The sequence below is a fragment of the Microtus pennsylvanicus genome, chromosome 7 (assembly GCF_037038515.1).
Source record: "Microtus pennsylvanicus isolate mMicPen1 chromosome 7, mMicPen1.hap1, whole genome shotgun sequence".
NCBI classification, from domain to species: domain Eukaryota; kingdom Metazoa; phylum Chordata; class Mammalia; order Rodentia; family Cricetidae; genus Microtus; species Microtus pennsylvanicus.
Window position 1 is genome coordinate 14,860,727 of NC_134585.1, and position 14,337 is coordinate 14,875,063.

Below are 14,337 nucleotides of genomic sequence, written 5' to 3' on the forward strand. Positions count from 1 at the left end.
ATGTTCATAGGAAAAATATGATTTGATCAGAGATCTCCACATTTTAATTCAGGTGGTATGTCCCTTCAATTTTAATGAAAACAAAGCTTTTCATGAGATTTGTTACAGTTATTAATGTTTAGTTATTAAGTTATTCACACATAGCAGAAACTTGAATGGCAAATATGTCTGTATTTTCTCTTTTTGTCCTCCAGCCATTGTGTTGTACTGCTAGAAAGGAGCCAAGAGTTTCTCCAGGTGACAGTATAAAGATGATTCATGGCTTTAATGACATCAGTTAGCATGGCATTCAGCTTTTGTCTTTACCCTTGTTTATTATTTCAGCACTCAAAATTCAATTCATCAAGTATCATAGAGAAATGATTACAATAAATACCTTGGCAGAGTAAATGAGTAGGCTTTAGTATTATTCAGTATTTGTACACTGTTTTTCTATATGGTATTTCCAAAGTGAAGGAGGAGGAGCAAGTTCTGCCGCTTTCCATTGCTACCTCTTAGACTTCTCTTAGACTTCTACACAAGCATTGCCATCATTTGACTGGCCCACTTCATTTTCAGCACTTCTGGGTCACCATCTGGGTTAGAATACTTGTGTTACTTAGGGTAAGCATTGACTTGTCATGTTGAAAAAAATGGTCCTTTGAGGCTTTTCAGCAAGATCGTAACCAGGCAAAGCTGGTGTTTTACAGGCAAGATGGATCATCAATGTGTTTCTATAAGTCAGAGATTAGGAAATGGAAATACAGCAATCATAGGAGTGAACTTGCCTGCTTTTTAACTGGTGATATGGCCTTATAAATACCTTTCATTATGATGTGAATTACTTCATGAGCAAAATGGAATCTTAGATTTAGTACTTTTGAATTCAGAAATACATATACCACTAAAGACATTGAATACTGGAAAAACTCATCAAAAGCTAATTTTCTATGCATTATTTTCTGGCAGGTAACAAATCACAAGACAGTGGCATAGCAGAAATGGAAGAACTCCCTGTCCCACATAACATCAAAATAAGTAACATCACATGTGACTCCTTCAAGATCTCATGGGAGATGGACTCGAAGTCAAAGGACCGCATTACACACTATTTCATTGACCTCAACAAGAAAGAGAACAAGAATTCTAATAAATTTAAACACAAGGTAAACCTAGTGAAAATTTACAGTCATTGCATCTTGAAAACATTTTAAATATCAAGACATTTTGAAAGAAAGAATAATTTTAATGACTTAGATATTTGACATTAAGAAACAAAATTATGTGTGATTTAAAACTTTATCCCCCTAATAAAATTTTGAAGAAAAATGAAACACCATGTGAAAGGGTAAATTGCGACTATATGCAAAGATAAAAATAGCAAACTTTAAGTCATTAAAAGAAATTGATCCTGTGCTATCAGGATAGTTCAAGATACAATCCACTTATAAATCAGTTATATTAAATTCTACGCAAATGAAGTCCAAACCGGCTTGGGGAGGGCAGTGGAGTTTGAAGGGGGTAGGACACTCAGAATTCAGTTACTCCATGTAGACAAAAATGGCTAAATTGTTTACCAAACCGTAAAATTCTTTCACTGAAGCAGAAGGGAAAAAAGATGCCATCAGCTCTGAATAGTTTTCCAATGAAGCACCCATTCTTCCCTGAATCAAACTGATTGACTTATAAAATTGTGGGACTTTGTTTAAACACATTAGGCCTTAAAAAAATGCCCTAAAAAGTAAAATTTAGGGGGTGCTTTATTTTGTTTGAAAATTACTAACCTTCACATGTTGTAATATGTAACATTTACCTGCTGTTTCTGCCGTCACCCTTCAGCTCTTCCTCCAGATGTGGCTGTTAGGAGTAACCATTTCCTGGCTCGAGTGTTTCTCTTATGCTTCATTGCTTTTACTGATGATGAAAATAGACATAAACATGGTCTTTGAAGAAGATAGTGCTACTCCGTCTTAACCTCAGAAAATTCAATGCATTTTATGTTTCTGGAAATGTCTTTCATGGTTACAGAAACTAAACATAATGAGGATTTACATAGTGCAGAATACTATTCATTGGTCACTATTATCAAATTCCAGTTTGGTTTTGGGTGTTCTTTTTGCTGTCATTTGCTTTTTGAAGAATGTTTGACATGCTTCCCATTAAAAGATGACTACTTCAAGGCTTGACCTCTACTTCACCCATGAACACCACAACTTTGAAAATGTAGTGAGTGTTCAAACAGCAGGTAATCAACTGGGGGTCAAAAAGACCTAAGCTTTCTCAGACACCATACTTTTATGAAAGTTACCTAGTACGAATGTGAAACAAATTCATCTGTTTTAATATTTACTTTAAAAGCATTCTCTCCTTTACATACTAAACAGTTAGTAATGAACCCCTCCAGTAAGATTATCAAGTCATAAGAATCAAGCGAATATATTTTTAACTTAGTAGACTTCAAATCAATTAATCTTAGTTCTTTTATGCTCTTTTTTAAAATCTGTATTGAAGAAGATAGCATGTACAGGAGAAAACAGTATGTTATAAATGATGATTAGAGTGCAGGTCCTTTTCTGTTTCTGGATTGTAGGATGTGAAGCCTGTCTCTTGTTCTTTCAGGGCCTTAATTTCTGCATATAGAGAATAAACATGTAAATATAATAATTGTTGCATGTTCTCAAACAGGAAGCCCTGCTCTTAGGAGTTTAGGTTCCTCTCTATTATTTATAGTTGATGAAGGTTATTTTATAGCCTTCCTGTCTCCCTAGCTCTTCCTTGCCTACTTTTTCCTCCCCTTTATTCTTTACTGCCTCATCTTCCTTTTTATCTTCCTAGGATGTTCCAACAAAATTGGTGGCAAAAGCGGTTCCCTTGCCAATGACTGTTCGTGGACACTGGTTTTTGAGCCCAAGGACTGAGTATACAGTAGCGGTGCAGACTGCCTCCAAACAAGTTGACGGTGATTATGTTGTGTCTGAATGGAGTGAAATTATAGAATTCTGTACAGCAGGTAAGGAGCTGTGGTTTATACTGATTAACGTTCTTGAGAAGCTAATCATCAACATACACTTTTTGTACCTACAAGGCGAGTAAGCATTGCATGAAGGTGTGGTGCTGTTGGTAGCATTGCTTAATGGGTATCGTATTGGTTGGAGGGAGCTGAGTTCTCAGACAAGCAACTTAAGTGGTGGAATCAGACTGCCTTTTGCTGCATGCGTAGTTTTTTTCAAAGTGAAATAAAAACTGATGCAATTTCTGAATAAAGTTAATATTCATGGACCCTCATCCTGTAAAGAGGGTGTTCATATCTATTTATCCTTTACGGTGTCATTTTCAGAAATATTGAAGGAAAGAAACCAGAAACAGCACTTAGGTTAGAGATAGACCTAGGTAGATGCCCAGCAGAAATATTTGTTATTTTTACCTAAGTTCTGGAGGAGCTTGAAAAGGCTATTTATAAACTACTGCCCTGTTTGTGCATCCTTGATTCATTCATTACAAACTTCCTAAGCAGTCATCTGTCTGAGAAACCTGATGTGGAGGGCCTGTTCTCTGCTGGAACCCCACACTCCATTTGAGTGGTCCAGTATTTTCATGGAAGCGCTGGCATTCTTTCCTCCTGCTCCTCTGTCCACTCAGTCACACAGAGTGTGTTTGTTGAGTGCCCTAGAGCACTTTTGCCATCCTCTCCTTTTGTCGGTTAGCAGGGGGCTTTACTGATTCCTCTTTACCTGGATGACATTTTTCCTATTAAACAAATTCAGAGAGGGCTAGGGAGATAGCTCTGATGGTAAACTGCTTGCCTTGCATGCATGCGGACCTGATGAATCCCAGAACCCACTTTAAAAAGCCAGGCGTGGTGGCACATGCTTGTAATCCAGGCTCTGGAATGGCAAAGGCAGGCAGATCTCTGGGACTCTGAAGACAAGGAGCCTAGTAGCTTCTTGGAAAGCATTAGGCCAGTGAAAGACCCTGTCTCAAAAAATAAGGTGGATGGCACTTGACACCTGAGGTGACCTCTGGCCTCCACCCTGTGCACATACATGTGCTCAGCTACAGAAAAAAAAAATTAGAAAGAGGCTGTTTAACATGAATGAGCTTGTTGAAAAAAATCTAGAGAACAATTCACTCATCAGTTTCCAGGTCGCTTAGCAACTCCCGCATCTGTGGCAAACCTCAGATAAGACCCAACCCCTTCTTACATGGCCACACACTTGCATTCTTTCAGATGCAGCTCATGATTAGCTACTACTTATCCTGGTATCTGTCAACTCTAAGGGTGTGCTAAGTGGCCGAAAGTCTGTCTCATTTTGGTTTTATCTTCATGCCTCTTTGTTTGTTCTATGACGAAGCAGCTAAGAATGTTAACACTCTTGACTGCCAAAGATTTCAGTATTTGAAAACAAGGTAAAGTTTCTCACAAGTACCATATTTGCTTATATTTCCCTATATCTCATGGATTATAAGAGCCCGTTTTAATGTATCATAAAGAAAATTGCCAATTAAATATGGCAATGTTTTCTTATTGCATTTATTGTTAGGCAGCATCAGAGGTGTTAAAATATAAAGAAATAGTGTAGGATAAGTTAAGTATAATTATGATAGTTTGGTAATCAGAAGTGAAACAGCTAAAGATGCCAATATTGTATTAACAGCAAGCAAACCTCTCTGGAGATAACGTCCCTGAGTCTGCTCTGTCACGTTGGAATTCCTATCCCGCCCTGGAATCCACCTCACATTTAGTCCTTTTCCTGAATCCCTTTTTATTTGTTTTTATAGCACCAGGAAGGTTTGTGGGAGGTCCTTCACCTTAATTTTTATCAATAGAGCAAGATCCATACCAATGCAAAGTATCCATCTCTATAGTATATCTGCATTAAAGGTTTAAGTCAGACATACAGACATGCTGTCTTTTGATGCTGTGCTGTTGTAGAATAGCCACAATCAAGAAGTCTAAATTGGAATGCTCTGAATCTGAACCTTTTTAAATATGTATGTATGAGTGCCTGCACAAATGCCTGTGAGTTAGTGTGGGGTGGGGCAGAAAGGTGCTCACATGTAGGTGCTGGGAATTGAACCAGGTTCTCTGAAAGAGCAACAAGTGCTCTTAACTGCTGTACCATCTCTTCGGCCCCTGAAATCTGAAACATTTGAGCACTGATAAAAGTGCCCAGAATATTTTAAACTTTGAAGCAGTTTTGGTTTTTGAAATAATAAAACCATTAAAGTATATGCAAATATTATAAACTCTCCAAACTCAAAATCTGAAGCACTTCTGGTAAGTATTGCTAGTAAGTAGAACCCCACCTGGAGCACAAGCATTTTTCTGTGTAAATACACACAAAAAATATCTTGGTATTTTTCCACTCGAGGGAGCTACATAATTTATCTGCCAGAGGCTACTTTGTACCAAAATAGAAAAGGGCTGAAATACCATAACTTCGTTAGCTTAAAGAAGGTCTTTGGTGGTTCCAATACACACACACACACACACACACACATGCTCTGATGCATAAGCTGTCAGGTGAATGCATTTTCTTTTTTACTTCAAGCAATAAAATGAAGTAAAAGCATGTTTTCATAGAGCAATCTCTATGGCTTTCTCATTTTTCCTACATCTCATAGCATTTGTGCAGAATTACGAGGAAAATGACAAGTCAGCTTTTAACTGTTCTACAGTATTTCTCTATAAATTACCCTTCTTTATTTTCATAGTTAAAAGATGAAGAATACTTGCTGTTCAGGTTTAGCAAGTGGTCCAGAACCATTTCCTCTAAGTTTTATCTATGCCCTTGAGTAGGGGTGCTGGTGTATAGGAGTGCTGGTGGGTAGAGGTGCTGGTGTATAGGGGTGCTGGTGGGTAGAGGTGCTGGTGGGTAGGGGTGCTGGTGGGTAGGGGTGCTGGTGGGTAGGGGTATTGGTGGGTAGGGGTATTGGTGGGTAGGGGTACTGGTGGGTAGGTGTGCTGGTGGGTAGAGTGCTGGTGGGTAGGGATGCTGGTGGGTAGGGATGCTGGTGGGTAGGGATGCTGGTGGGTAGAGTGCTGGTGGGTAGGGATGCTGGTGGGTAGGGATGCTGGTGGGTAGAGTGCTGGTGGGTAGGGATGCTGGTGGGTAGGGATGCTGGTGGGTAGAGTGCTGGTGGGTAGGGATGCTGGTGGGTAGGGATGCTGGTGGGTAGAGTGCTGGTGGGTAGGGATGCTGGTGGGTAGAGTGCTGGTGGGTAGGGATGCTGGTGGGTAGGGATGCTGGTGGGTAGAGTGCTGGTGGGTAGGGATGCTGGTGGGTAGGGATGCTGGTGGGTAGAGTGCTGGTGGGTAGGGATGCTGGTGGGTAGGGATGCTGGTGGGTAGAGTGCTGGTGGGTAGGGATGCTGGTGGGTAGGGATGCTGGTGGGTAGGGATGCTGGTGGGTAGGGATGCTGGTGGGTAGAGTGCTGGTGGGTAGGTGTGCTGGTGGGTAGAGTGCTGGTGGGTAGAGTGCTGGTGGGTAGAGTGCTGGTGGGTAGGTGTGCTGGTGGGTAGAGTGCTGGTGGGTAGGGGTGCTGGTGGGTAGGAATGCTGGTGGGTAGAGTGCTGGTGGGTAGGTGTGCTGGTGGGTAGAGTGCTGGTGGGTAGGGGTGCTGGTGGAAGATGTGCTGTTGAGTGCCACTTGCTTGGCTGTTGGACATGGTTGCTTCAGAATCTTTAATTTGAAAGATTAAAAATTACAAGAATATTCTAAGAAATAACCTTGAACCACAAAAAATATTTATATAGAAATAAAAATAAGCCACAGAAAGACAACAAATTTTTTCTTGATACCTTCCTATTTACCAAGTTTAACTCCCTAAAGATGTGTATTAATAATCCCTAATTTATAAAGCATGTAGCTGGCACTTTTGGTACTGTGGTCCTCAATAATAGACTTTTAAATGTTTCAGATTACTCAAAAGTTCATCTAACACAGCTGCTGGAGAAGGCTGATGTGATTGCGGGACGCATGCTTAAGTTCTCTGTGTTCTATCGGAACCAGCACAAAGAGTATTTTGACTATGTTAGGTAAGAATCACTATTATTTACTTGTTTGGGTATCTTGACTGCATGTATGTCTATATACCACATTCTCACAGAGGCCAGAGAGGGTGTAGGGTCACCTGGAACTGTAGTTACAGGTGGTTGTCAGTCATCACGTGAACTGGGAATTGAACCTGAATTCTCTAGAATTGCAGCAACCGTTCTAATCTGCTGAGCCATCTCTCCAGCCCCAAGAGACAAAGGCTTTTATAATGACATAGTACAGTGGTTCTGAACTTGTACACACAAACCAAAGTATCTGTTTTGTTTTGTTTAGGCTGGTTGTGGCGGCTCACCCTGATAGTACTAGCATTTGAGAGGATGAGGCAGGAAGGTCACTTTGAGTTCTAGCTCAGCTTAGGCAACAGCCAAGAGACCTGTATCAAAGCAACAACATAATAAAAAAGAACTCTATTCACTTTAGAGTTATAAAGGATTTTTTACTTGAAAGCACTATTTATGAAAACAAGAACGTCTTGTTTCTTTTAATTTTTACATACTTTTCTAATTTCTTTGAAATCAAAATCATGTTTCAAAATGAGCTCCAAGCTGTGGCGAATGCGGTAGCACTGAGAAAGAAATGTCTAGCATATGTGTTCTAGAAGAATTATTCCTTAGTCACTTTATTCACTACTGAGGTCATGAACCTGAGAGAATCAACCTGTGAGGAATGCTTCTGCCCTCCTGCTGTCCAGGAAGACATGGGGACAGGCAGTGCAGCACTCTTAGAGCACCAGACAACTTGGTAGACCATGGCCTGAAGTGCTAGGTTAGCCCCTCCTTAGGGCCCACCCCAGGGACTCCTTCCACTAGCAAGGTTGGTTCTACCACGTGCTCTAACTGCGCCACCAGCTGGAGACCAAATGTTCAACCACAAGAGCCTGAGGGCATGTTTTCTATCCCCCCCCCCTTTTGAACAAAAGCCAAGTGCTTTGTTGTGCCAGGTATTTGTATGGATTTTGATGAAAGGCCAACATATCTGCCTTTTGTTTGAATATCTTATAAATTCAAATTTCATTCTGTTGTTCTCTTAACCAGCCTAAAGTCTATATAATTTCTGGTGGATGCCATTCACTTAATTTAAACTGAATGGCAAATTATTGTGCTTATCAGCTGCTAATGCAGAATGACTTAGTATATTCAGCAAGAGAAGTTTCTATATTTTTAGCATAAAATTTAAAAACCAAAAAATTTCCACTCTTGCTGCTGCCTCCAAAAGAAATACATCAACAGAAAATAGATCTTGGGTGTAGGTTCGGGTTCCTGGGATCCTGCCAATGACTTCTGAGTGTGGCCACTGGAGGTCAGTATTTCTCTAGGATTTTTTGATTCTTCCATGGGAAGAGCCTTTCTATAACTGTTAACATTTGCTTAATTCGTTCTCAGAAATGTTTCCAAAAATACAAAAAGTTAGCGTCAGAGCACCTGGAAAAGGATAAAGTAATTGTACACATTACATGATTTAATTCCAGCCCATAAGCATGAAAGATGTGTGTACCAACAACAGAATGTACTTTTGTTTTAATTCCAAAAATAACATCTAGTAAAACCCATGTAAATTATATCTTGAAGTATTACATACAAATACAGTTACTAGGGCATGGGTAGACTTCAGCATTTTTTAAAGCCTTATTTAAAAAAGGAAGAAGAAGAAGAAGAAGCCCTTTCTTAGCTGGAGATGGAGCTCTGACAGTGTGTTTGCCTGGCGTGTAGTGGTTGAGGTTCAAACCCCAAAACTACAAATAACAAAAAAAAAAAAAAATACTTCAGTCTCCTATGCAGTGAACTTTATTAAGGACATTTACTTCCATGGTTCTTGATTTTCCTTTTAATTAGTAAACTATCATCAAGATACATTTCCTTGATTAGGATCCCTTTAAGATGTTATCTTCAGAATGCTTGATTGGCTATGAATGAATCTTACAATTACCTGATAATCTTCACGGATCATCATAACTGAAAAAAATCATGGATAAATTCTGAACTAATTTTGGTCTCGTCTAAAAAAAATAAATAAATAACACTAAATGAGCATGTCCTTACCTTGAATGAAAATCTCTTGCTCCCTTGCCCTTGTTCCTGTTCACTAGTTACCTTGGGTGTCTCTCTACCTGGTTGGTTTTTCAAGACTCCCCTGTGCTTGGTAGACCAGTGTAGCAATTCCTGTACTTTTGCTGCCAAACCATTTGACCTCTTAGTTGGTGTTCTGTCACTGAAAGTAAAACACATTTCAAAGCTTCAAGTTCTGCGTATGTTCCCTACTTTTATTATTCCATGGAAATGTACTCATAGGGGCACATAAGTACCTGGGGTTTATAGGAGAGTGAAGTGAGGTGTATCCATTTTGAAGAGCCAAAATAAAATAGATAAAGGCTTTCCTGTTCCTCCTCCCAAGGATAATTTAAAATCCTCAAATTTTTGTATAAAATACAAGACTATGAAATGAAAGTGGAACTTGGCTCAACTAAAAACCCTGAAAAAATACAGGGTTAGTTCTCTGTGTCTCCATTTACCTCATATGTGCTAGACTGTGTGCTAAAGAAATTGGCAACCTAGAAATGCCCATGGTGCAGATCACAAGCACAAAAGGCCTGGCCCTTTACCTAGGACCCGGAGAAAACTGCTGCATCTACTTCAGCCAAAGCCGCGGGTGTGTGGGAATCAGTCACAGGCTACCAGCAGAGGCCAGTGCAGTCTTTCCACCCTTGTAATTACTCTACCTGATCTCCTGCTAGAGTGGTTCCAAGAATGCTGAATTACTGAGTCAGAAGCCTGAACTTCCTGCCACCGACTATAGGGAGTGAGGCTTACAGTTCTGTGTTAATGAAGACAACTGGAGAGAATGATCTATCCCAGCCAGACTGTGTTCGCTGAGTCCAGTGGAAACTTGAATTCTCACCTTAATGTGACTGGATACCTAAAGGAGAATTTAGATATTCTTCCTTATCTAATAATAATAAAATGACCCTCTCTAGTATATAGTCAGAGGGGCCTACTGAAATATTAGATTTAAATCAGACCCAGAGTCTCACAGTAGCCCAGACCCAGACAATTAAATTCATCAATAATCAGTAAACACAGAACCTGGACAAATAAGGAATACTGAAGATCAACACAGCTCTAACTTATAGAACATACACATAGAAAACTTTTGATAGGCAATTGAAAACACACTGGGAACAAAAATGCACAAAGCAACATGAAGAACCAATGTTTTTAGAACTGATTTAAACACAGTATGTGGACAGAGTAACAGTAGGAATATAAAACAGCAGTGGGTGGACTGGAGCAGGACAAGAGGAAAAAATACCAATAAACCCGAAGAGCAAATAGATACTATGCAAACTGAAAATAAGGATTGTCAGATACCATGACTATGTGGAACACAACATCGGGTGCTCGGAGATCCAGAAAGGGCAGGAGGGTCGGGCTGAGACTCATGAAGCTGGAATAGTTCCAAAGGTCATAAACAGCATATGCCTGTGAATTTTATCTGAGAAACCCCCAAATGGAATAAGTTCTGAAGAAATTTATTCCAAGGCGCATCAGAAACTCCTGAAAACTGAGTGAAGGAGACAACAATTGGAGTTGGAGAAAATACAGTCTTTGCTCCTGGACAGCCAACTGTTTCTCATGAGGCCTCCCTGTGATGTCGTGTTTCCTCGAACCTACATTTTTAACAAGCTCCATTAGATAGTTGTCAGGTGGAGGAGTCTGAGGCCTGCTGCTGTTCTAACTATGGTGGTAGGTAAAAAGCAAACAAACAAAAAACCTTCCTTACCAGAGTACTACCTTGGACTTTCTATTCTTTAGCATGCTGGTAGGCATCCAGCAAGAAAAAGAAGCACTGGGGAATTCTGGAGAGAACTCAATGAGACTTCCACTTATGAAAGTGTAAATGGAGTTGAGCTACTAATAAGACACGAAAGCAACCTGCAAATATCAAGATGCAGTTTTACTCTTCTTGAGAACGGAAGGTAGTCCCATCACCCACCCAGCAGCAGTAGACAGAAGCCAGCCTTTCTGGAGCCACAAAGTTCAGACATGAGGAAGTCAGGAAGACACCCAAGGCTCGCCTCCTCTGTGCCTTAGATCTGCTGTGTGGTGCCTCACACTGGGAATTCAAAGAGAGGAAAGTGTCAAGGAACTGGATGATAGGGTCTCAGATAGAAGGCAAGGAGTGGGCAGTGGGTTTGGCAGCAAATGAGACTAGCTGGCGCTGGCAAACAAGCTGCAAGAGGTAACCTGTGTCTGGTCTCGGTTAAAATGGCCAAAACATAAGGTGCAAAACACTTCCGCCCAGCCTAAGTAGAGAGTAAAAGTTCTTACTTTTAATTATTTCTAAATAACAAGAAATATAACTCTACAGGCTCCCAAGGCAGAAATAGAGATTAACCGTGAAAGTCTGTCTTTTGTGTCTTCACTCTAATCTCAATTTGAAAACATGTTGGGCCTTCCTTCTAGGGCTTTTGCTATACAATTATATCTAAAAGGGTTAGGTTCTCTTTTCACATTAATAAGTAGTTTTACCAATTTACATTTAAAATATACACCTTAACAGGTTTTTTAACTGTCTGTCTTCTGTAGTGTGAATGTACTATCACTTGACCTGTGGGTCTTCTGTGACCAGCAGTCAATAACGAACATTCTGTTATGACAGTTGATAAACACTGTGTAATAAAAACCAGGGCAGTAGAAATTCCGTCTTCAGCCAGGTGTGGTATTGTGCCAGCACTTGGGATGCTGAGTTGGGAAATTCTCAGCTTGAAGCTACCTGGGGCTTCAAAGAGGGACTTTGTCTCAAAAAAAAAAACAAAACTACTTCTTCAAAAAAAAATTCCACTTCGTTAACTTCTGAAACTTGTATGATGAGAACATTTGTTTAACCATATCTCTTAAATCTTACAGGCTTTCTTTGTTCTATTCTTTTGTTGGCTGCAAGACTTCCTAGGTTCAGAAATTCTATCCTCATGTATCTTGGCAGCTTGCCATTGTATTAAGTATTTTGTACAATGTTTCTGATTGATTCTATTTCATGATTTTATTGGAAAATCTGTTATGCATTGAAATTTATTTCCTTGTTGTCTTGCATTTTTTATCTGGATTCTAATGAGTTTCCTTGGAATCCTCACTTTGATTTGTTTTTCAAGCATTTCATATATTATGGATTGTTTTCCTTTGGAGTTACTCTTATTTCATTTTTCTCAGTCTGTGCATGTGGAAGAAAGTTAAAATTCTATGAAACATCTACAGTAAGAACAATTATTCACTCTGACATCATTCAGATGGCATATTGAACTCATTAGGCTAGTTGCTTTTGAGTTTGATCACAGAAGTGAAGGGTAGTCTCTGATTTGCGTTGCAATGATGTCCCTGCTATCAGTGGTCTAGCCTTCTGTGGCTCATTAGGGAGTAACTCCACAGTCTAGCACTGATGGTACTGGATCCTGTGGAGAGGACAGTCACAAGATACCCCAGAAGGACAGGAGACTCCAAGAGTTGACACCATAGCTGCTGTCTTCAAACCAGAGTATGACGGAGACCTTTCTGTAGTCTCTGAGACCAGAGCACAATGGAGATCTTCCTGCGGTCTCTGAGGATGAACGCTGAGAGATGCCTCAGTCCATGGCAGCAGCAGCCCAGTTCTGGGGTCACCAGACAGGATGGACAATCCTTGGTAGATAGCACACATTTAAACCAAGTTCTACTTAGCAGTGTTCACATATTCAATACTTAGTTTTCTTTTTAATGTCACTTATAAACCCCTGAAGTTCAAATGGAGCTAATTTCACCTGTAAGATTTCTAATTGCAGTTCAGTTTTTCAGTCAGTCCAGGAAATTTATTTCATTGTTAAGGACCTCCAAGGCTTGTAGATCATCTTTATCTTAGGTCCAAGGCTGTGGTAAGTACTGTCAAAAGATATATTACCCTCGGTCTGGTGAAAGTCAGGCCATCCAAGTCTTTAACAGTAGGTAGAGATTGTTGTGCTATTCAAATCTGTAAATCAGTAAATTTCCCACTATTGTACTGAGCAGTGGCTATCTCCTTTCTCCCGCAGAGAACACCATGGGAATGCCATGCAGCCTTCTGTCAAGGATAATAGTGGCAGCCACGGCTCACCCATCAGTGGGAAATTAGAAGGCATCTTCTTCAGCTGCAGCACTGAGTTCAACACAGGGAAGCCACCCCAGGATTCACCGTATGGAAGATACAGGTTTGAGATTGCAGCAGAAAAACTTTTCAACCCCAATACTAACTTATACTTTGGGGACTTCTACTGTATGTACACTGCTTATCATTATGTGATTCTTGTCATTGCCCCTGTGGGATCACCAGGAGATGAATTCTGTAAGCAGCGCCTTCCTCAACTCAATTCCAAGGATAATAAGTTTCTGACCTGTACGGAAGAAGATGGGGCGCTGGTGTACCACCACGCCCAGGATGTCATTTTAGAAGTCATTTACACTGACCCCGTGGCTCTTTCTCTGGGCACCGTGGCAGAAATCACTGGTCATCAGCTCATGAGTTTGTCTACTGCAAATGCAAAGAAAGACCCCAGCTGCAAAACCTGTAACATCAGTGTTGGACGTTAACGCCACTTTCGTACCCTCCCCTGCAGTGTCTTCCCATAGGAGCATTGCCCTCTGTTGCTCATTTTCATCACCAGATGTCCCACTGAAGCATGCATATGCCGCTGTCACAAAAAGCAAACTATCATTCAGAGCCTTTCTGTGTCTCTTCTGGCCCACCCTGTCCACCACTTCCAAGGATGTCCCCAAGTTGTCCTGACACTTTGTTTGCCTAGATGCTGCAATGCTTTTATGTTTCCTTTATGCCAAACATAACAAGACAGTTATATAGACCGCTTTAGCAAAGTACAAAATAATGGCTTCTAAATGGTGTTTAAATATGCATCCATTTAATCTACTGAATAAATATTGGGATAACTCCAAACCGCATGAAAGGGTGTAATTGCAGCATGAGTTAAATCTTAAAGCCTAGATTGTCAGCACTTCCACCTTGTTGTTTGACAGTGTTATTTATGTTATTTATATTAGCTAACAGGAAAGTTACTGTGCTTCAACATAATAAATATAATAGAAAAATATTTTATTTGTATGTTGTATAAAATATTTACAATCATATAGAATATAGTTACATTTTAATAGCAATTGTATACATCTCACGAAACCATTTCCCTTATCAAAGATGTAATTTGTAAACCTTAAATAGTTGTGTATCTGTCCTGTTACAAGTAGATGACTTCAATTAAACAAATTTATGAAGGCCGTTACTCTGATTC

At 40.1% G+C, this 14,337-nt stretch overlaps 1 protein-coding gene across 1 annotated transcript in view; it reads left to right on the top strand.

Annotated features, from left to right (window-relative positions):
* Window positions 1-14,328, top strand: part of Phyhipl (phytanoyl-CoA 2-hydroxylase interacting protein like) — a 35,229-nt gene extending 20,901 nt beyond the window's left edge. Inside the window, exons 2-5 of the mRNA XM_075980012.1 lie at window positions 949-1,145; window positions 2,815-2,989; window positions 6,901-7,018; window positions 13,093-14,328. Coding sequence (XP_075836127.1) covers window positions 949-1,145; window positions 2,815-2,989; window positions 6,901-7,018; window positions 13,093-13,627 — 1,025 coding nt within the window. The 3' untranslated portion in view covers window positions 13,628-14,328. The remainder of the gene's footprint in view (window positions 1-948; window positions 1,146-2,814; window positions 2,990-6,900; window positions 7,019-13,092) is intronic.
* The last annotated feature ends 9 nt before the right edge of the window (window positions 14,329-14,337 follow it).